Below are 24,295 nucleotides of genomic sequence, written 5' to 3'. Positions count from 1 at the left end.
AGTCCTCTCCTGGTCTTTCATTATAAATAAGGACTGCTGGATTAGACTGCAGTCAAATATACGCGAAGCCAATGTAATAGAACATAAACTGTTTACAAAATGTTGCAACACAAGACTAATATCTTTAAAAAAAAACATTGTGTACTAGATGAAATACAAAGGCTTTGGTCTGTTTTACAATCAACAATGATTAATTCTGATATGTACTTGTAAACAACTGCCAAACACTTATGTTTAAAACTCTGTCAAGCATGTTTAATCATAATTATAAGAATTAAATATTTCTAGTCGCACAAAAGTCGCACAAAAAAAATTGACCATTGGACACTATAATACAACTATACCTAAGAGACATATTGTACCCTAAAGAAATGTATTTCATGATGCATGTGTAAAAACATTTATAGAATATTCTGGGGGGATATAAATGAAATCAGCTTTTATTGTAGAAATATTTTCTTCTTTCTGGAAGATTTCTAGGGAAGACAAGTACTTACAATTTGACATAAACAAATTGAGTTTTAATAGAGGACACAGTCTACCATTCTCTGACTAAAGCTGTTTCCATCCCCTCTGGCTCCTCCCCTCTCCTCTGGCTCCTCCCCTCCTCTGGCTCCTCCCCTACTCTGGCTCCTCCCCTACTCTGGCTCCTCTCCTTTGGCTCCTCCCCTCTCCTCTTGCTCCCCCCCCTTGCCTCTGGCTCCTCCCACTAGAGACCCAGCAGGAATTCTTCCAACCAAGCAGGGAACCAAGCACAGGTGTTTTATGTCTCACTATCTTCTCACACCTCACCCAGGACATACCCAGACCCAGAAACATGGCCCTGGTCAATTCCAGGCCCAGACCCAGACCCAGGTCTAAGCCCAGCCCCACCTCCAGACCCAGGTCTAGGTCTAGGCCCAGACCCAGACCCACCCCCAGACCCAGGTCTAGGCCCAGAGCAGACCCAGGTCTAGGCCCAGACCCAGACCCACCCCCAGACCAGACCCAGGTCTAGGCCCAGAGCAGACCCAGGTCTAGGCCCAGACCCAGGTCTAGGCCCAGAGCAGACCCAGGTCTAGGTCTAGGCCCAGACCCAGGTCTAGGCCCAGACCCAGGTCTAGGCCCAGGCCCAGAGCAGACCCAGGTCTAGGCCCATTCGGCTCCTGATGCCCAGGAAACATCAAGCACCACAGAGGGGGAAGATGGAGTCTGTGCCTCCTCCACCAACGTCCATGTTGCAGGGATTTGACCAATAAATAGATTTTAAACACGGTAAGAATCTTCCCCCAGCTTCTCCTCTTTAAATGATATGCAAACGTTTAGCCAGAGATCCGCTGACCATGCAAAAAGTCTGGTAAGAAGTCTGGTCTCGATATGAGAAGAAATGGGGGGGGGGCTGGGGGGGAATTGTCATGGCAGAACCTCTCAGGATCTCTCTTTTCTCAAATAAACGCAAGACCAACACGGTTCTCTAGCAGTCCTTGATCTTGGTTTTTCATGTTAACATACAAATGGCCATTTACAAAACACACCAGAGAAGAAGAAAAAGAAGCATCGACTGGAGAGTTGGAAATGGATGAAAAAAAAAATGAAAAAAAAGGGAAATAAGTTTTTGTTCCATGAAGATTGAACACCGGGCACTTCTATACAGAGGTCCATTTATTTCTCTTGTTTCTTTCCGTCCTTCTCGGCTGTTCTGTCCGGCCTGTCCCAGGGCCTGTTTTCCTGGAGCCACAGAACAGTCTCCCAGCAGGGGAACACAGACCTAGAAGGCCCAGGGCTCACCCAGAGTTTCTCTCTTCTCCTCGTCTCTGCTCCTCGTGCGGGGAACCTCCAAAGGGGTGTGGCGATGGCGCGGGGGGGGGGGGGGGGAGGTGGGGGCAGTTAGAGGGTGAAGTAGCTCTTCTCTCTACTGAAGTCTTGACCAGTACTGAGACATGTCAGGGTCGGCCCCTGGGACCTGCACTGGGACAGACACTCCAGGAGAGATGAGTCCTGCAGAGACACATGGCAACAGAGACACATAGCAACAGAGGTCAGCGTCCAGGAACTCTTAAAACCTGACGCTAATCAAGAGAGTCGGTTAGCGTAACAGTAGTTGGTTACGGTAACCGACTGACGTTTGATGATAAGGCACCAAGCACGCGTGGCGTAACCACGAAGATATTCAGTATCAGGAAGCGTCGCCACAGTGAAGTGGCTGAGCTCTAAATGATTCAGATCAATGTTTTTACACGGCCGAGAACAGTTATATGAGCCAAAGTAGTTATCACTTTGCCACAGACAGGGGTGACAGTAAGACGCTAGGTAGACAGATTGAGACCTCCGCATTGGTGTTTAAATGGGGAGGGAACAACAGCACATGAATCAAATTAATTAGCAATTTGAGAGAGAGGAAATGATGCTATGCATGATTAACTCCTCATGACTGTGAGCAGTATGTATGAGCCTCCATAACAGCTCTCTAATGGGGTGGAACTGAACTTGGGGCTGGCGTGCTTAATGTGACAAGATGGCATTGAGTTGGAATGGAATGAACTTCGTTCGTGCAATTAGATCGTTAGGGAGAAGAAAATGGTGTGTGATGTACAGGTACTGATCTATACAGCGTGTTGGACCGTGAGTGGTTTTTGGAATGGTTTTTATTCGTCTTTTTGCAGATTATCGTGATAAAAGATGCCATGAATTGAGCATGGTGTATGTAGCTATGCAGTACCACCTAACTAAGGGGAGAATTAAGGCAGATTTCAACCACAAGTGACTGGTTTGTTTTAAATTAAATCGCCAAGAATGTTTTGTAAACAATGAACTTTCTGCCTACCTGTTGAGGTGGTACCAGAAGTGGTCATTGATTGGCTGTTCATATGTGCTTGCATATGAGGGGGTGTGTAAGTGTCGTAGCTGCGCCCGTTGATAGGCTGGCTGGTGGGCAGCATGCAGGAGTATGAAGAGGTCTGGCTGGGCTACAGACGGGGAGAGAATGTTTATACATTAGCTTCGCCAACTACGCTCCTCAGCTCAGAAACACTCACAGCCATGTCTGAATATAGGCACCACTCTAGAATTTAGAGAAATCCCATTATAGCGTTTTTCCCCTTGTAACAGCAAACAGTATTGCTCATACAAATATATATATATTTTTTTTTTTTGCTGTCGTTGTATAGTTTTTTTTACGTTTTATTTTTTTCCTCCAGAACAGGAGCAGATATGAATGTCCTTTAACACAAGAGATAAGGAGCTGGTTGTTCACTCACTTGCATAGGTAGGTTGTTGCCCATGGTGAAGCTGGGCATGGGAGGCAGAGCGCTGTATGTGTTGGTGAGAGCCGTGTCTGGTCTGCCCAGCATCGACCCTGACGTGAACGACACTGAGGGCGGGAGGGAGAATGCGGTTACAGAACTGTCAAAGTCCTACATTCCAACGGTGCAACAAGTGGTGTTCATTAGTCAAATATTGCGTGTGCGAAACAACGCTTTCTCTGACAGCTGGATGAGTCTAGACTCAAGAGCTGTTCAGGTGGTATTTCAGTTCTACTGTTTACCTGTCATGGTTGAATTACTGACTATGCAGAAAAAAAGTCTAAAATATTAATTATAAAAAGTAAATCACCTGTTATTTTAAGATTATTATTTTTGTAATGTTTTTACTCCTGACAGAATGATAATATTATTAAGTACTACAAACTCCAACAAACGACAGGCTCTACAAAACCCTGTCCTGGACGTACCAGGTGTGGTGGGCTGGGGCATAGTCTGGTACACGCTGGTACTGAAGCTGCTGCTAATGGGAATGTGGCTCGAGGAGTTGCTGGCCTGCCGACGCTGGTTCCGCAGTTTCTCCTCGCGCCTCCACTTCGCTCTTCTGTTGGAGAACCATACCTGCGCGCGCCACATCAGCCAAACGTTAGCCGCAGATAATGCATGATTTACGCATGATTACGCAGAAAAATAAATAATAAAAACATGGGTACGCATTACGTTGGACATGTAGGCCTAAGCCAATCAGATCATTTAAAACGTCTCTCACCTGTATTCTTGCTTCCGGCAGATCGATTTTCGCTGCTAGTCTTTCTCTCGCGAAGACGTCAGGATAATGAGTTCTTTCGAATTCTGAAATCCATGACGAAAGTAGTTAGTTAAATATAATAAAACGGCTTTAATTGAATATAATTCAAGCATGTCTTGAACATCTATTCGGTTATTTGTTCAATGAAAACAGGGTTTGGTTGTAAAAGTTCACCTTTTTCCAGTGCTTCAATCTGCTCTTGAGTGAATGAAGTGCGGTTTCTCTGTAGCTTTCTCTTGAGCTGCAGTCGCATCTGCGTCTCGTCTGAATCCTCTCCGTTGGAGCTGATAGAGTTGGTGTTTTCTCCAGCTCCGTCCTGTTGCTGGCAACCATCTACAAAATAATCAGTAAAGATATTCTCACTTTAAAAATCAAGTTAGAAAGTATCGACAAGTAGCCTACAATGTAGGCCTAGGAAATATTCGTTATAGCCTAAGGTTTAAATTAAATGGCCAAATAGCATAACGACATACGACAGGATACAGCCTTTCTTTTTTTGTTTGTTTAAGTTCCATTGCATTTAGTCCAGGTAGGCCTATATTACCGTTAAGTTAGGCTACTTCCTGGCTCATTAATATGCCCTTAATAGTCTAAAAGATCAGTTATTTGTAAAATATTGTGGGAAAAAATACCCTTGCTAAGCAATCGCTGCACCAACTTCGATCCTTTATCACCCCGAAACAATAGTAAATCTGCTCAAAGGGTTGAGAGAAATGTGACAAGATGGGGAGCTCCTTTCATACCCTCTGAAATGTTTAAAACCCGAACTCTTTCCCTTTTTAAGAGCACAACGATGTCTCAATGGCCGTCCCCATATGGGCGTTAGTATAGCCATTGAGCTGACCACAAACTCTTGAATGGAAGAAACCGCCTTTCACAAAGATACAATACCGTTAGGGGTAAGGGAAACCATTAAACTATGGACACAGCGAGAGGCGACCAGCAAACTCTTCGTGGGCAGAATATCTTGAGATGGAGACGAGGAGGGGGGGGGGGGGCGGTAGAGGAAAACAATCGAAAGAGACTACAAAAGGATTCTCTCGCTTGCTCTCTCTTGCTCTCTCTCTCTCTCTGCGCGTATAGTGCTTTGGCATTGTGCGCACGAGGAGCCCAGTCAACAGAGCTTTGAGACCAGTGTGTTAACCCTTATCCACTACCATCATTAATCACGTCCCCCGGCCAGCTAAACGCCAGTCAGGATTTCTGTCTTCAATTGGAAACAAATGAGTGAGGAGAGAGCATGCAACCTCCTGAACAACCTAAATAAGGGGCAATCTATTCACTGCTCCTGGTTATCCGTGGTGGGCCTATAGGGACTTCAGCTACAGGGCGAGGCTTATCGACTAATGCCTGTCTTGTTGTTGGACATCATTATCACACCGAGAGGTTAATGTGAAATTAAGCAGCATCGAGAAGAATCGTTAGCATGCATATTTTTGGTCGTTGAATTGAATTGTAGGGCCAAAACATCAACATCTTAAAAGAGACTTACAATAGAAGTCACAATATTACGAATTTTCGATACATTGACCGTGTTTGAATTAATCAAATGAATAAGGCCATGGGTGCTGGAGACGATGGTGGATTATTGTTAATTGAAATGTTGCATAGCAGTACTTTAATTGACTTTATAGACTTAGGAGAATATGGTGCGTGTTAAAGTAAAAACCCTGTGTATTCTTCAAAAAACCTAGACACGTAGGCCTACAAATAATGTTTACAATTATTTTTTTAAATACGTATTTTTTTAACCATGCCGTCGCAATGTCTTTCTCTCAAGAAAAAAACCCCCAGAGAGAGGTGCTGCTTATTATCCGTCTGCCAGACCCACTGGCGCTAGATTTGGGATTTGTTTTCTTCATAAAAGCTCTGGAAAATAAACTAATTCTTTAGTATCTTGGCGTCTCAGTCAGTGAAGCGGAACAGCACCAAAAGAGCTGCCGCACAAAATGCAGCACCAGGCTGGATCAAAACACCAAAGAAAACGCTTAAAATGAAAACAGCGTCTAAATCCTATAGACTGGATTTAGGGAGAAGAAAAAGAAGAAAGACATTTCTCCGTTGAGTTTTATTCTCTTTCCCTGGATATAGTTGTCTCCTTCTGGGCCCTGTCACGCCACTTGTAGCCATTATTTTTTGCAACTGTTACTCGTATGTTGCCAGACGAGGACCATATTTCGTTTTCCTCAGAGACCTCACTTCGCCTTACGGTTTGGGCGTGGAGGCCTGATTAAATTAACTTCTAGTCTGAGACTATGTTGACGTCCCTGTCTCAATCTTCCCTGGATTTGAGTAGCGATGGAAATCAGAAAGTAATTCTGAGAGGACATTTTGTTTAAGAAACTTGAAGTATTTTGTGTAGGCCTATAGGCTATTTTGAAATCCACACATAATATTTATAATAGGCTACCCTATTATTATTATTATTACTATGATTGTGGTATTGTTATTATTAGGCATAATAAAACAATAATATTTTTCATAAATGTTATTATTTCACTTTTTTATATTACCCATTAATATTTGTTGTCGAATTGGTATTCCTATGGTTGTTGTTAATATTATTATTATCATTATTATTAATGGTGGTGGGGATGGCAGCATTGCTATTATTACTATTCTCCAACATTTAAACACAACTTTAAAATATCATATTTTCAGTCAAATCTTCAGGCAAGGGCCCTATGAAGAATCTGTGCTGAAAAGACTTCCCCCGGCGGCAGCAGCTTGTCTGTGTGCGTCAGAGTCATGTTGCATGACTGCTGTGTCCTGCACTGCAGCGCTGAACAGGCCTTGAGCCCGGCCCATCCCGACCCCCGAGCCTGTCGTCATAACCAGAGACAAAGCTTCCTCTAATGAGCAATTACACACTGCCAGCACCATTCCCATAACCAATCATTGCGTGTGAAGGAAAACATTCCTTTGTACAGATACGCCCGTACACTGCCCTCTCCGGCCGCGTCCCCATCAGGGAGGGAGGGGGGCGCGGCGTGTTGGAGGGACACCTCAGCACCAGGATCAGGGGCCTGTCACGCACATAGCCGTCTGGGACAGAGGAGGCATTGAGACCGCACGATTAATTGGAAGTTATGCTTCGCACGGGCTGTCCACTAATCGTCTACTTTTAATTGGGTGACTTGACATCAAAAGCATGCGTTTACAATACCTGCTTGAGAAATCATTAACTGTGTGTACCAGACGACTCTGCTGTGCTGGTGAAGGGCTTAGGACCGACCCAGAGCAGCCTGCACTGTTTTCAGAGATGTACGTGTAGTGCGTATGTGTAGTGTGTGTATGTATGTGTAGTGTGTATGTACGTGTAGTATGTATGCATAGTGTGTGTATGTATGTGTAGACCTGAGGTCTGAATTCCTGCTTGTTTTGTCGCGAATTTGTTCCATCCCTGACAGTTTCCACAAGAAGCGATAGAGTTTATGCTATTTGCTGAATTTGAACCAAAACAGCGTTTCAACAATGTCAACGAGGCCCCCGGTACATGTGGCTGGTGGGCTGGCACTCCTCCCTCTCACGCTACGTTTGACAGCATGATTAAACGGATCGATTGGGATTTCTCTACGGTCGTTTATCACGGTTCTGCGTACCTGGGTTGGGCTGTCCTGGTACTGAGGTTCCAGGGTACCAGCCGGGCCGTGTGCCCCAGCTTCCTGTCTGACCGTTAAGCATTCTCAGTTTGTCATACATCCCATCTGCACCCATCTGCTGCTTCTCACTAGCCAGGTTGCGAAGGACTCTGTTTATCGATGACACCTGAAATGCAAAACAAGACATCAAGAAGGGAGCAAAGGCTTGGTTGCACTGTGTGATTGCACGTTGAATGTTGCTGTGCTGTGAAGGCATGCGTAACAACATGCACACACACGTACACACACGTACACACACGTACACACTGTTAGGCCTATCCTGTTGACTAGAGGGCTATCAGTTATGCCTAACACCTAACTTTGGCCTTTTTTTGCCAAATTAATTTGCCTATAAACGGTGTTTAAAGGCATAGTAACGTTGTGATATTTTGGTAGAAAAACCTTTGATGAATAATTTGTATTTTAATTGTAGCCTATTTTTTTTACAAATTCGATATACTGTAAAAAATAAAGTTGACAAAATTATGTACAAACAATTGTTGTTTGTATTGGATACAATAAAATATAGCATTAGTATGCAAATGGTCATAGTCTATGTGTTGCTTGTTTTGTAAATATGTAATGGGTGTTGCAGGCAGGCCTGTGTACCTATAATATCATATGACTGAATGGCTGGTTGCCCATCATCCTTACCGTCCATTGCATGTGAAAAGTCATTTCATGTGGCAAATTAAATCATGCTCATAATTTACAGTCAATGCACTTACACTGGGGATGTGCACTTACACTGGGGATGTTGTCGTTGGTGCAGACTCCTTCTGATAGGAGCCTGTCGCGGATCTCCCACGCGAAGATGGATGGGCACTCTCTCTTGTACTGCGCGATCTTCCCAACCACCTCTGGTGTGGCGACCCTGGGTTTGCTTCCTCCGATCGCTCGCGGTCTTATGGAGCCCGTTTCATAGTACCTTCCCAGAATCTTACTCACGCACCCGTTCGATACCTTAATAGAAAACAAAAGACACAATTCACATACATTATTTACGACTATTTGCGAATTTTTAAGATTACGTCAAACAATGATAAGCTTACGTTTTCATTGTCCAGCACTTGTACTTTTGCATCAGCATGGTTCTATAAACACAGAGAATATGCCTTGAATGGTATAAGATAAGGGATTATGCACTTTCTAAAATGCACTTTCTTATTGGAACTAAGCCGTTATCCCACTCACGCCTTTAAAGTTATATTGCACTTAGTTTGGCAGATTTCCAGGCTTGAAAGATGAGTAGTTAAATCTTAATTAGCCTGTATTTATTAAACTGACTCAAAACCTAAATGTAGCTTGTGCAATATTACACTTCGCTACAGTTTAGGTATCAATCTAGGGCTGTTTTATCTTCTATAAAAACAAAACAATGTGCCCTCGTGTCACCTGCAAAATCCTTGAGATGTCGCACGGGCGCGCGCCACTGTGTGCAAGTTCGACAATTTTCTGCCTGGTGGAATCCGGTAGCGGTCTACCATTAACGAACACACCGCCGAGCTGGTTCACACCACTGTGACCTAAACGGAGACAAAGGAAGCACCGTTATGTCAATTTTAAAGCAAAATCATGTTACATTAAATGCACCGCTCAGCAGCAGTTAATAGGCTAAATATGTTAAAATAATTGTCATTGGCCTAGATGAAGATATTAATAAAATAAAAAACAACACAAAATCTAAACATCAAAGGGAGTATTATGAACTCAATGCATTTATGAAGAAAATATATACAGTGCATAAGCTATGTAGCCTAGTTATAGGGTTAGTTGAAAGTCCAGTAGCCTATGGGTCAGTCTGGTTCACAATCATTGTGCGGTAATTCAATAAATCAACACATGCAGAGCATCGATTAAACGTCAGAGCGCTGGATGATCCAAAACCAAAATAGCTCCATCCAACTGATGTAAAATCAGTAATACAGACGAATAGTGTCCGGCATCTTTCTGCAACAAAGTAGCGAGCACGTACACGAGACAAAACCTTCTTTTGAAATCCGTAAAGTTGAATTTGTCAAAGATAGAGGCTAAATACAGCGCTACAGCTTGTCTATGTTACGCTTCACTGGTACAACATAGACCGTTATGCTGCAAAACCAATGTGAAATAAATACAACACAAGTCTAGTATTATCTTTTTAAAATTATTTTCAAAGCAAGGTCTATTCGGTGAGAAAGTCCGGTAAAGCACAGAGTGAGCTGTAGCAAACCTGAAGCCAAGAGGGCCAGACGCTTCCTCGGTGTGCCTGAACTGTTCTCCGTTCCTCCGCTCCCTTCCCCGGTGCTGCCGCACAGTACATTGACTCTGGGAGCACGAGCTCCTTAGCAATAAATAGCTCCAAATATAGAAGAGGGGGAAATATGATGAGGCTGCCTGACATTTGTCTTTAAAATAAAGCTAGCTGCACGTCAAGTTTGAGCTTAATTTCTGGAAATAGGCGGAAGTCGTCTCGGATCATGCATGGAAGGCTAATTGAAAAGATCAGTTGGAGCACTTGTGGCAGGCATGTCACTTTATGACACCGCTCTGCTTTTGAAAATCGCATCGTCACGACAAATAGTAGCATGATAAAACGACCCTTTCTGTCTGCATTTGGATATCACTCAGACTAAATAGGACGCAACTCCTTTACCCTCCGAGGAAGCCTTCGTTTTAAGGTGGCCATGGGCTACGCGCGGGCACGGTCACAAGGGCGCGCAGGGAATCTTAACATATTAAAACTGACATCCAGTTTTTTTTTCTCTTGTTTGTATTTGACAACAAATGCTCAGAGCCACTACAGCCCCTGTTGTGTGTGGACGGTTGGCTATCTCAGCTTGGAATGTGCTTCATAAACGTGCCCACGCGCACGTCCCATAGCTATCAACATGGGATGTTTTGAGTGAAAATAAATCTGTTTAACCGAGTATCCACATCTTTTTCGCCACTATGAGTAGCAAATCCTCCAACGTGGACCTGATTATTAGTTAATCCATTATCATCCCGTTGGTAATTCCAGGATTAAGTGGAATTAATGGAGTTCTTACTCTCAAATTGGCCTGTGACCACGGTAAACAGCGGCCCGCTGTGAAATTCGGTCGTAGCTCGATAATTTCTGATTTACAACATTATAACTGTCTAATATAAACCCACAGGATCGATAAAACCGTCAGATAAGCACATCACAATTCAATTCTCATAAGGATGCGTCTTCATCATGGCACAATTCCCCACGGCGCGCGGAGTCGATCTCGCCCGCTGGTGCTTGTTACGCGCCTTGTATTCTATTGCAAGTCAACTAATGGGAAAACATATGGTGTCAATTTGGACGCTCCCCACCATATACACCCAGGAGTTATTAGCACAAAAGCAACCGAGGCCTCCGCGACCTTTAGACTACCCAAAGGTCCAGGCCCAGTGATATATCCTCGGCAATTCGCACCAGATATCACAGTACAAGGGAGCCTCCTATTAACATCCGTCCTGGGCACGGCAGGCGCAGAGGGAGGCTTTGATAAGGCCTTGTTAAAGACAGCGTCTCAATAGAGGCCGACTAGCACTCTGCGTGATAATTACGCAGCGAGAGCGCCATATACTCTCTTGATCGAGGAGGTTGGACTGTCTGTCAGAATCCCCAGAAATTCAAAATACACATAATGTAAAGAATTACAGTTGAATGTACATACATTGTCACATGGTCATAAAAAAACGGACCATAGCCATTGAACCGGCCCTTTAAATACATGTAATTATACTAAATACGCACAGGTTACAGCACACACACGTCATCAAGGTGAGGAGAAAAGCAAGAGAGAATCATTCCACACACCTTCATCACAGATGTCATACACCTCTTGTCCAGCAGAAAGAGAGAAAATTTGGCATGTTTATCCTGTATGTTTAGCTTAGCCAGTGATAAGACAACATAAATAACCCATATGTGGGCCAAGTTAAACAATTACAACACAGGGTGGTGAAAGCAGTATAGGCCCTATCTGCAATATATGTTACCTAAAGACACCCATCAGAGTATTATTCATGTTATTCTGCAATGTGTTTGGTATACCTTGTAACAGCTATTCTGTGTTAGTATAATCTGTGCATCCCACTGAAACTCCGACTCTGTTCATGAAGACTAATCAACATAAGGCATTATTGCTATTCCTCATGTTTCATGCAATGTTCTTTTTGCGCTGCTAATCTCGTATGCAGCGCGGCAGGCTGCTCTAACGCTAATGCAGACGGCTGTGCAATTATTTAATACCAACTCAAGCAGAAACAAAAATCTCCCCTTCATCCCAGCCCTCTCCATTATCTCTGTGTGTGTGTGTGTGTGTGTGTGTGTGTGTGTGTGTCTCTCTCTCTCTCTCTCTCTCTGTTTTTTTCTCGTTGTCTGTCAGAAAATGATGGCAATGCATAATCTAATTGAACAGAGGCAAGTACAATAGTATATTAACGGTTAATAATCACTGCGTTGCCTCGTATAAACCTATCAGATACACTTCTTGTTGATCTCACTTCGTTAAAGTTTGCATGTGCTACACAGCTAGCCTACCTTACAAGAGGACAGGAATGTACATGCATTTCTCTGCACTGGTAAATCTTATACAAGATACATTGAAAAAATAAAAATAGGTATGTAAATCAACTTACTGTTCTGCATCATCGAAGCAACGCCAGACTCCCACGCAGCTTGGTTGTGGTATTCTATGTCATAAGGAGATACAAACTAATGATTAGGATGAAAGATGACTGTTGCTTGTTCCAAATACATGCAATTCTTACAGGGACATTTTGTTTCTCATCACGCTTCGTATTTCAAGGAAGTTTGCGGATATTACGGTGGGGAAAAAAATCCATGTTGCTGTATTATACATTTCACATGATGTGAATCTGTATTTCTCCATAATATATTTTTGTATTAAACTTGCCTGGAAACAGAGATGACTGTCCGCTTAAAACAATTTAGCCAATCATCTGCCGTTTTCACTATCTTAATGTTTGCCTATAGGACAAAGCAAAACAAAATATTAGTACACCCAAGACGGTTGTCCTAGGGCGGCCTACATTTTGCTATTAGATATTAGCCTCTTTTTTAATCGTTATGCATTTTTATTTATTTTTTATGGTATGAACCTATTTTACTCCAGTCCATTTGAACAAAATACTTAGGCCTACTGTCCGCCAAGATTGTCAGTTCATGTCAAAATATTGATAATGGGCCTGTGTTCTGAAATGATTGGGAACTACTTTATTGTTTTGTTTCCTGCTGTTTTGCTGCGTGGTTTGTGAAGGAGCCCAATGTTTTCTATGACCGCTGAAAGGCCGGTTTCTTGACCTAAAGAGCGTTCTCGGTATGTGTATCCGTCTCACTGGTAGCCTATACAATTCGTTTGTACTAGTTTCCCTCGTCTTCTGGTGCCTGTCGTCTAAAGTGTACAGTGACACACGTTGTCTATCTCGCCTCACTGCTCTGTAAAAGTACTAACCAGGAGGGGGTAGAAGCGAGTGTACAAAGCCTGGCGGACTACAACAATGCGCCCCTTTCTGCCTCCATACCCAAACCCGGGGCGCAAACTCGGCCTGCACAACTAGCTACACAGATTCCCACTAAACGTATACAACAACTCCAGAATACAAAGAGCCAAAGGCATGCATGCACTCCCCCACTCCCCAGCGCGCGCACACACACACACACACACACACACACACACATAACCTCGCCTCGACACCTCAGTGTCACCACTGGTGACCGTGACCTTAGTGGCCGTGCTTCAATGTGAGTTTTGTTGGTGCAGTTTTTTAGAACTGGAAAAGTAATTTCACGTTATACATATTTGGAAGTAATTGTGTAGCTGGTACGGCCGTTTGGGTTTCTTAAACAGATACAACAGCACAGCGGGGAGCCCAATTGGAAAAGACGAACGCAAAAAGAACCCATTCAACTGGGCCGTTAAGAGGGTGTCCAGAGAAGGGAGGCTAGTTTTCTTCTTTTACATCAAAACAACCTTGTTTCCGGTGTGGGCTTGTTTCTCATCGAACCTTATGAAACGCGCCTCACACTAAGTAGATAGCTAAACATTTTCGATCATTTCTTGTTGTGGAAAAGAAAACGACCTCCATTAAGTGTAAAGATTCCTTTACATATTGTTCGACCTTCAACGGGCAACTGCATTTTTAAGTTCGAAGAAATTCTGGTCGTATCTTATCCAAATCGATGTGTGGAAAGTCTGGCGACATAAGGCCACTTTCAACTCTAGATTGAAAATATAATGCATAATGTATTCAACCCAGATTAAATTCCGGAAGAATACACTAAGAAATTTAAGATTTCTTACGCGTTCAAACTGGCCACATTTTCTGGACAAAGTTTTGAGCAACAGCCTACCTATGCGTTCATAACATTTTTACATTTTATTCATTTAGCTGACTAGTTTTGTCCAATTCAGCGTACAGTGCAGAAAGCACAAAATCAAGAATCAGAAGGGCATAGTTTTACAGTATTTCGGTGGTCAGAGTCCAGGAAACTGTCTGTATTTACTCGACACATCGCAAACCACAGCTCAGCTGCATCCTATATCCCGAGCCTGGTAGTTAATCATTTATTGAGAGTTGAGGTTAACTAGGGTCTAATCTGCATTTCTTTCCTCTAGTAATCCGTGATAACAATGGCTTAATTAAACATGCTTATTCAGGTCGTTGGATCCTGCGTTCACAACATTCATATGCACAAATACATTACTATCTCGACAATGGCGCTGTAGGAAGTTACATTTACATCCAGTAAGCATCTTAGTGTTATCTTAGTGTAATGCCGTTTTATTCGCTGTTATTATTTTGAAGGGACTGTATTTACCGAAAACATCATGTAAATATATAATTTGAAATGTAGTTTAGTCCCATAATTACTCTCGATAATAAACTTCTATGCAATAGCTAGTAATAGTTTGTGTATCTTTAAAGTAATGTCGAAAACAGTGACAAGATATTAGAAGACATCAGAAATAAAACAATTTAAATAAATGTTTAGCGTTAGTGCATACATTTGTATGTTATAATTCGTCTACGCCTAGGTTATAGTATAATTTAGCATAGTTTGGAAATAAGTTACTTTAAGTAAAAGCCTAACAAGATAGCCTATATGGATCGCTATCATTAAGCATAAAAGAAGATTTGGAAAAGTCCAGAAATATTGTCTTTGGCACACAAAAACAACAAATATAGTAAGCGGGCTCTGCGTTGTCTTGTATGTAGTTTTTTTGGAGTAAGCGCTTGGTTGACTCCCCTATATGAATCAAGTTGACACCTTTCCTAAACGGGTCATTGCGCCCCATTCTCAACGATGATCACTGTCTTGGCCTAAAGTGACTTTTTACTCTTTGCTGTCATAAATAAGAAGTAAGCTATCCGTAAACAGTAACACAGTCTAGCTTTTAAGAGCACATCAAATAAACAAGAAAGCCGGCCTGGTTGGCCGCATTGTTAAACTAGTAGTAGTATGCGAGCGAACAACCCAGCCATGACCCCGATCCAGACCTCAACAATGATATCAATATTAAAAAGAGGTTTGCTAATACGAACAAAATTAACTTTGCTAACAGAAATAGTAACGATAAGCATAACCCTTCATTGTATTATACCAACAGGCTAAATATAATGACAACAATAATAAGTACTTTCTTACCTTTTTGAGGCATCCTGTGTCTGTTTCAAAGTCCTCGAGAAAATATTTCTCCGCACCACAGAAAGAGAAGAAACGTACTTCAGTCTCTCGTGAGGGTTTTGTAGTAAAATGAAAAAATAGTGTTCCAGTGATCTTGTGCGGAGACGAAGGGGATATCCCTGCGAATGAGACAGAGATTGACAGTGAACTCAGATGTCAGGACCGGAGTTATCGAAGATGTGCGCTCGTGTGTGTGTGTGAGTGAGCGAGCGAATGAGAGAGTGGGAAAGAGAGAGAGAGAGAGAGAGAGAGAGAGAGGGAGGGAGGGAGGGAGAGTGGGAGAAGGGGGTGTGGGTAGGAGGAAGAACACACCTATGCTGATTGGTGATGGAACAAGTGTATTAATGTATGTGTTCCTGCTCTGCTCTTTGCCTCGCCTCCTTCCACCGCTCCTCACTGGCCCATTAGCGCGAGCCGACCTCTGTCATCATCCTCATCATCATCCCCCTATAAACGCCTTCCCCCTGCGACACAGGCAAAGCGAGAAACGGGGCAGAGCCAGAGAAGGAGGCAGCCTCGTCTTTCCAACCCGCTAATCAGCCCACACATGCAAATACCCAACTCCCTCGCCTGCCTGAATATTCCCATGTGCAAACTACACTGCCTCTGGAACACTCATTGGATAGGAATTTTCTATTCTTATAATATTCGTCCAGACTAATGTTAGTTTTCTTGGTGAGATTGGAAGACGTGCTTGTTTTACGTTAAAACTTAATCGCGTGACTCAATTGAAATCCTGGATGCAACGATTTGTTTTTTAATGTTTTAAGATTTAAGACCGTGGATTACCGATGTTTACTCCGTGGACACCGTGACTAACTTGGCACGGTTGAATCAAGCATTAGGCTACATAACTTATATTCTTCTAGTAGAAGATATCTTATAGATTCTCGTGACACCTAGCAGGCAAGACTGGCAGTCAGTATATTGAAAAACACTTTAGAACCAATAACATTAAAATAATAAATATAGTGATGACAGGTGTCAAGACTAACACACTGTGAGGAATTACGAACATAAAACCGCCTTCATGGACTGTATTCTGGCAGTTATGTTGGAACGTGCTTTAACGTGTTAGCCTACATATCAATTTAAGCGTCTCGTTTTGGACCGTTGTGACATATTTGTAATCTGAGGGTGACATAGTTATCGAAATTAACGTTTCACATTACTCGTGTGTGGTTTAAACCTTTGCTACAGGGCTCCGGTTTGTTTTCAAGCGGTGAACTCGTCCCAGTCAAGCTATAAACCTCCTATCTTGAGGAAGCTCTTAGAAGTGATATGGTCCTTGATGGTACTCACAGGGACTTCAGTGAGATGCATTGACAAGTTAAACCGTAGAGCCCCTTTACCTTGTGTATGAAGTGCAACTTGAATGCTCTCTAGTGTCCAAAAAAACATGCAACGTATTCATGAGCCTTTGTTGACGTTATACGGTTATCCCGTTAGGCATATCCCTGTCTGAACATAGCACGCTGATGAGGGGCCTGTTTTTAGCCAAGCTCTGTTGCATTTTATGGTCACATTTGCAGGGCGCGCGGACGTCACCCCTGTGAACCTGACAGCAAACAGCACGCGTAAATAAAGTATGGCAAATGACTGTGCAGCCATGACCACGCGCTCCCTAACTTCGTTGAATGACTTGGCCATTAACGTACACCTCAGCGAACCAGAAAGCAAACCTTCCGCGTCCGTGTTCAGGCACAGATTCGTGGTTCGCGCTGCACCAGTCTAAGTACTGGGAGTCCCCGTCGCTTACTAGACAGGACTACGGCCGGTGGGACCGGGAATGTGAGCTGTATGGATGACAAGCCAAACCCAAAACAGAAAAGGGGCACATAAAGGGGGGGGAAGGGACCAGAGGGGGAGGGGGTGTCCTCTTGATTTTTGGAGGGCGAGGACCATGAAATGAAGCCATGGAGGCCTACCCTTGACTTCCTTTGACATGTGAAAAACTGAGAGAAGTCAGAGCTCATCAGTAAACTACTTTGGAGGTGAAAGAAGGCTCCCTAACAACCATCGCATTCCTGACTACGGGTTCAATGAGGAGACAAACGACGCTGCCAGGGAGAGAGAGAGAGATGGGGGGGAGAGAGAGACTGAGAGAGAGAGAGAGAGAGAGAGAGAGGGGGGGGGGGCGAGAGACTGAGAGTGAGAGAGAGATGGGGGGAGAGAGAGAGGGGGGGAGAGACTGAGAGAGAGAGAGATGGGGGGAGAGAGAGAGAGACAGAGAGAGAGACAGAGAGAGAGAGAGAGAGAGAGAGAGAGAGAGAGAGAGAGAGAGAGAGAGAGAGAGAGAGAGAGAGAGAGAGAGAGAGAGAGAGAGAGAGAGAGAGAGAGAGAGAGAGAGAGAGAGAGAGAGAGAGAGAGAGAGAGAGAGAGAGAGAGAGAGAGAGAGAGAGAGAGAGAGACTGCAAGGCCTGAATGGGGGCCTCAGTGGGCGCGCGAGATAATGAGCCGAGAGGACCAACTCAAACTGTCACCCGGGGTCCTGCGGTGAGGAACAACACTTCGGCCAAAACTTTCCCTCAAACAAGCTGTAAACTAAACGGGCATTTCACCTATATCTCCAACAGTGTTTCAACACGCTGAACTGGTGGCTGATTTGGTTGTTAAGCAATAGGCTGGGGCCCGCGGTCTACACATTTTCTCCCTTGAGCGTGCAAAATAATTGTTTTGATTTTTGTGGCTGGTCTTGTGAATTTCTTGTTAGTTGTAATCTAGTTAACATCTTGGTAGTTTATTCTGCAGATACTATGGTGTACAAAAATCCACTTATGATTAGCCTAAAAGATGTGAAAATGTCAGTTTGTACACCTGTTATTAGTATATATATTTATATGTATATAGAGTATAATTACAGAAGATTGTCTGTAAGCATAAAATAGTACTACTTGTAGGATTACTTTAAATGTATTCCTTCTGTGACTTTTCTGTCTGCCTCTTGGCCTAGTTTTATTTCCATAACAGTGATTAAGTTGTCATGAACTGGATGAAATTGAAAGCAACAACAATAGAAAATATAAGTTACCCTCCACGAAACATGTTGAGAGCTACAATATTTAGCGTATGAATTTAGATGACCTCGCCACTGAATATGAATTAGAGCCCAAACTACAACGACACTATTATGATGCTCTATACTGTAACCACTTGATTCACACAATATCAGGCTATCGTGTAGGCTATGCAGAAAGTGAATACCTATTGCTTACACTTTTAGTGTTTGCCTTCTACATCCCATTGTAATTCTAATGTTATTGTGGTCCTCTTGTACTAAAGCTGCAGCTGACAGAATTTCACTCCACTAACCTGATTCTCTGAAAGACCGGTTCCCCGATGAGAGTGTCGAGTAGTTTTCGCTGGAAACAATACCTCCAATAGATTATTGATTTCTTTAGTAAAGCTGTAAATCCGCTCCAAGTGCTAATTCGTTGTCTTCATCCTCCCTAAAGAGAAGTTGTTTTTATCTGTAAAGGCCACTTACTTCAGGGCAAAAAAAAATGCAAGTAGCCGAATCATCCCTCAATGCACGATAAGCATGTTGAAGATATAGGGCATCATATTTCTCTCTTAAAAACTAAGTCATGCCCTGCGTCTGTAGGACATATACTAAATCGTGAAACACGTAGTAATGTAGACTAGCAATTAGCCCAATTCGGATTAGCAGCTACTAATGCCACAGACCCTGAAAAGGAATCCTAATCTTGTCGCTATTTTCCCTTGGGGCAAAGTGGGCTTTGTGCCCCCTCTAAAAACTTTTAAACAAAAAAATCATAAGGGGGAGGGAGAACCGGGGGCTAACACGACTGACGTCATTCTTGGAGAGCGAAAGGGAGATCTGTTAGAAAATGTCAACAAAGAGGAGAGGGTGCTTCTGCTCCTATTGATTTATCAGAATATGAGACACGCGGGCCAATGAGAGAGAGAGCAGAGCGAGTTTCATCATCTCAGTAATTATCTAATTGTGGGGCAAGCTGACTAGTCTTCCACGAGGGGGAGACGGCGTGGGGAAGGCGTTACGGCAGCTCCGAATGTTGCAGAAGGTTTGCTTTAGTGTGTCGCATCCATTACCTATAGACAACATTTAATGTGTGCTAGACAAAGGTGTAATGAAATTGACAACTGTTGCATATATGTTGCAAAAAAATGAAATAAGAACATATTTGGATAGTACTAGGACGTGGTGCCTAACATGAGAACTTGCATACATGTGCATTTTCAGTCATAATTACAGAGATCGGACTGTCTTGCTTTCATCTGCATTATAGCACTTTCATGATATATTATAGCACACAAAACGATTAATTATCCATAAATGTTGATAAAAGAAATAGCAACAACAATATGGCTAATAATACTAAGTTATGAGCAATAGGCCTAATGGTGACAACAATAATATTAATAATAATTTAGCAAGGTAATGTTTTTGTTTTTTTACTTGTTAGGCCTATAATAATTTGTGCCGTTGTTATTATTATTGCTGATGATGAGGTTGCTATAGTCCAATAATAGGCCTATAAAAGGGTAGAATATGATTATTTAAGTATTTGTAATTAGACTATAAGAATTCCCATAGGCCTATACCATATGTTTGTATGTTACATGTACCATGCTGTCTACTTGAAAATCTGCCCTAAAAACATATGCGTAATAGGCCTTGTGAGAAAATACAGTTAAATGTTTCCTGTGTGTTATAGTAGCCTACACGTAGACAGCCAGTATAATTCCCAGGTATATAGGCTACAAATATAAACTGTTGCCTTAATTAACACATTTCAGTACAGTTTCAAGACAACGTCTGAAAAATCCCTTATATTGCCTATACGAGTGTTCAATTATTGACCATTCGTTTTTATAGCAGGAATTGTTACCAGTACGTGTCTAACTACAGCCTCTCAAACATTGTTTTGATTTGGACGCAACAAAGCTGAAATGAACTTTGTAGCCTACGATGCGATGACTACTGTAGTGAATGTCCTGTCATTTTCAAGACCAGGGCAACAGAGTCAGTCCACTTCAGTCCAGAGTGCCGCGCGAAGCCCTTTCCTGGCGCTCCGGGGTAATCATGCCACGGTGAGACTCAGGTCTGGCAGGTGCAGAAACGCATTCACGATACGCAACCTTATGGCCATTTGGAGCTGTGTGTTGTCAACACTCAAAAACTAATATCCTATTGAATCTATACTATACTGTGCCTACCTATCCTAAGAGTAATTGATCAACTTCACAATAGCCTTTACATTTTTATTTATTTAAGACATTTAATAATTTTGACATAATTATAGTTGTTTTGTTATGAATAACTTGTACAGAGTAGGCTTATGCCAATAATATTAAGTTACAAGTTGTAATAAGTGACAAACAATTCTAGATTAACTAAATATACTACCGATTCACCTATTTAGTGAATATTGCTTATCAGCCCACATGGAAGCATGTGATAGTAAGATTGACAAAATAAGCGTTTTCTTGGTTGAACCGTAGACAACAATGTTGTTCCATCCCTTCTAAAATAGGTCAATTTAACAAAATTGTATAGGACAACAACCTTATGGACTGAAGATGTTTTCGTCATCAAGTTTTTTTTATGTGTAGTTGACTGTCGTTTTATGACATTTGAGATACTTTGAATAAACCAACATTGGAGGGAAGATACTGGACATAAATAACAATTGCAGCAATGGTCACAATCATTAAACAAATATTTGACTGTACCGAGTGGTAGACTGAGGTCTGAGTTCAGGGTATGAACGTGCTGGTCTGGCCGATATTAGAATATCAATAGACTAAAAATAGTATTGAAACTCACCAGACAGTTTGACAAATGAGAGATCTGTGACCGATAGGCTATCCTGCTGATACCAGCACCCGGTGTCCGGTTTCCTAACCCAGATCTCTGAATCAAGTCAAGGCAATAGTATTGTTCCAGATTATGTTTGGATGCGCCGAAGAGTTAAAATGTCAATGAGAGTGAAAAACAAGCTGCCTTGCTCTCTGCTAACTTTCCCTGGGCACCAGACTCAACTTAACAGTGATTGGCTGGAGCGACGGTTCGACGTCACCTTCAAAGGCACTTGTGCACAGAACCGGGAGAAGCGCGTGCAGTCCATGCTCTCCAAACAGATTTTTATATATTTATATACGGTATATATATATATATTTAATCCCCGTCCCCCTTCTAAACTCCAGTTTAGAAATAAACCTTAAACGAAGAAGCAGACAGTTTAGCCCAGAAGGCACATAATTGAAATATAATCGAAATACTCGTTAATATGAAAACTAGATCGTTTGAAAACATACAAATATCTGCAAATTTGATTACAATTAAACGTTATCAATTATACGAGTTTACTCTTGTTACCCTTCACACATCTCAAGCAATATGCCTTTTATTAATATAGCCTAGCCTAGTTTATGCATGTGTACAATGAAAAAATTATAACAGAAAACAAACAAAATCATTAAAAAAAATTACACAACCATAAAAGTTGGTATTTGGCTCCACATGGGCAGATTTCATTTGTGCAAGTTAAGCCGAGGCGATAGAATGAGAGCGAATGTTTCCCTTTCGTTCCTTTGACGCATTTCGTCTAAAATCCACAACATTATAGCACAGCAAATGCGTTTACATGACATGGTTGTGTCACCCTTTTTCACGACACAAACCCCAGGTCTACAATTTCTGACTACAAATGCCATTTATTTTAAACATGTTAACATCTTTATAGATAGCATCTGTAAACATCACTTAGCGTATGCATTTTGTAGATGCATGCAACTAACTTGTCTATAAACACATATTTACTGTAACAGATGTTTGTAAAGTGACATATACATTGGCTTGTATATCCTATAGGCCAACAGCTGGACATAGATTTAATTATTTAATATATTGTTATAGACCTAGACTGACTCTCTGCTTTCAGGTGTTTCGTTGACTATACGGCAGGTGACTAGAAATGCACGGTTCTCGCCGTTATCCTCCGAAACCGTAAAAGCTTTAAAAAAAACTAAGAGAAAATGCAATAGGCCTACCTAGACATCAGGCCTAGCAGAGCTTTACAAAAAAATCTTAACATTAACTTTTTTATTCAGGCCATTTATTGGTCCATAGAAATACAGGCAACCTTCGGGTTACCTCTTACAAAAGACCAGGCTTAAAAGCTCCTATGGTCACATTTCACAACCTTTGATGTTTGTGTCAATTTGAACAAGACGGTGAGTAAATGGGCAACCGCGCCATCGTATGTCTCTCAGGAAGCGGCTGGGCGCGCGCGCAGGTACGGGGCGGTCTGGACTGGCTGTGCTCGGGCCATTATTTGGAGTAACCACTATTAAGAAGCCACGAAACTGTGCAACGCAGCAGGGTTCTCGACATCCGCGCTGGAAACCGCACGGCTTCGCCTCTCTTATCAGGCTGTCAATAAAACGAGACGGGAAGCAGCGGGCTGGACCAGGTGCTCCCGTTCCCTCCCCACACAGCCCGGCTCTCCTGAAACCGATCAGGCGTGAACGCAAATCTGTCCAGCCGGTCTTCCCTCTACCGTCACCACGCTTCCAAATGCATGCAGCCACAACACCAGTCTCTCTCTCCCTCCCCCTGCCCTTTTCTCTCTCTCTCTCTCTCTTGTTCTCTCGCTCGAACAAAAATATTGTCGTAGGCATAGAGTATCCTAAAAACACATAATATTGGTTATTTTGCCCCTTACCTACTACAACTCTCAAGAATAGGAAAATAAAGGTTTCCAAAGACGAGGCTGTATAGCTTCTTAGGGAATGCCAATCTCTTGCTCGTTCAGACTGATCACATTTAAAACAAATTCTGTAATGATCGGCCTCTGCTCTCTAGCCAAGCAGAACATCATGCCACCGGATGCGTCACGAGCTGCTTGTTTACTGCCGCTGTTGCACACATCTAAAAAAGTCCAAGGGAACGAGCACGTTACCGGAAAGCTAAGAAATCATGGAAATAGATGAAGCCGTTAAAAGGCATTTCATCCATCTAGTCTTGGATTGATTGCAATGGCTGTAAGGTAGGATATGCTTTGGATAGGCTTCATGTTAAACTTTTTGGGCCTATAACTTACTGTACTGCAATTGCCCATATTTTGAGGTCTATTCAATTTGACATGTAGCCGATGTCGTTTTTCTGTCGTTTAACGTTAATCGTTTAGTGCAGTTTAATTACAGTGATCAAATATTTTGCTTAATTACCATCTTTGCACTCAAACTACTCAGACAGCTGGCCATTGGCTGTCTTCCTGACAAAATCTCGAGTCCCTGTCTTTTATCACCTTGTCCTCGCGCTCGGGCATGGACACTGTGGACATAGATGCTTTAGAAAAAAGTGATTTCCTCCTCCTTTCTCCTATCACTCTCTGTCTATCTCTTCTCTCTCTCTCTCTCTCTCTCTCTCTCTCTCTCTCTCTCTCTCTCTCTTTCTCTCTCTGCTCCCTTCTTTCTCTTTTTTACTATCTCCCTCCCTCTCTCTTCATCTCTTTCTGATCTCCTGTGTGAAATGTTTTAATAAGCACATACAAGCTCTGTGTGGAAGGCTTGATTTGTTGTCTCCCATTCAACTCTCCGGCCCTGGATCGAGACATTAGCCGAATTCCCCCGGGGTGATTGGATGCAATTTGTCCGGAGTAGACAGGCACGTCCTGGATGTTAGGAATTCACTTTGTCTCGACGTGACAAGGCTGACTTCGATCTACAATTGCATCTGAAAGTGCAGCGAGCGGAAGGATCCTCCGCCATTATGCGCTCCTCTCCTCTGCGAAATAACAAGATCCTCCATTTGCGAACAAATACTCGTGTAACAATTCAATTTGTGACACCTCTGATGTACGAACAAGGCCTACATTTACACTGTAAGCGCTGTAATTGCGGCGGCGCACTT

The 24,295-nt window shown here is 42.6% G+C and overlaps 1 protein-coding gene across 10 annotated transcripts; it reads right to left on the bottom strand.

Moving 5' to 3' along the window:
* Nucleotides 1-1,891: 1,891 nt before the first annotated feature.
* Nucleotides 1,892-15,367, bottom strand: pax6b (paired box 6b). Of its 10 annotated transcripts, XM_067248529.1 has the most exons (13): nucleotides 15,355-15,367; nucleotides 12,324-12,377; nucleotides 11,500-11,523; nucleotides 9,084-9,214; nucleotides 8,741-8,782; nucleotides 8,436-8,651; nucleotides 7,650-7,815; nucleotides 4,222-4,380; nucleotides 4,009-4,091; nucleotides 3,710-3,860; nucleotides 3,237-3,349; nucleotides 2,804-2,945; nucleotides 1,892-1,977 (listed from the first exon to the last, which is right to left on the bottom strand). In XM_067248529.1, exons 1-13 carry the CDS (start codon nucleotides 15,365-15,367, stop codon nucleotides 1,892-1,894), a joined length of 1,380 nt encoding a protein of 459 aa, XP_067104630.1. The 10 variants fall into 10 exon arrangements, with proteins under 10 accessions (XP_067104630.1, XP_067104631.1, XP_067104632.1 ...); XM_067248530.1 differs by lacking the exon at nucleotides 11,500-11,523 and having other exon boundaries at nucleotides 7,650-7,820; nucleotides 8,426-8,651; XM_067248531.1 differs by lacking the exon at nucleotides 11,500-11,523.
* Nucleotides 15,368-24,295: the final 8,928 nt, after the last annotated feature.

The sequence above is a fragment of the Osmerus mordax genome, chromosome 13 (genome assembly GCF_038355195.1).
Source record: "Osmerus mordax isolate fOsmMor3 chromosome 13, fOsmMor3.pri, whole genome shotgun sequence".
Classification (NCBI taxonomy): domain Eukaryota; kingdom Metazoa; phylum Chordata; class Actinopteri; order Osmeriformes; family Osmeridae; genus Osmerus; species Osmerus mordax.
This window is presented reverse-complemented; position numbering and strand designations above follow the sequence as displayed.

Bases quoted from the DNA above. Each gene is read 5' to 3' on its own strand.
- pax6b (XM_067248529.1), bottom strand. The intron at 3,861-4,008 runs GTGAGAGACGTT...TGGCGCGCGCAG, and splicing joins TGCCGGAAGCAAGAATACAG to GTATGGTTCTCCAACAGAAG. The intron at 2,946-3,236 runs GTGAGTGAACAA...CCCCGTCTGTAG, and splicing joins GCAACAACCTACCTATGCAA to CCCAGCCAGACCTCTTCATA.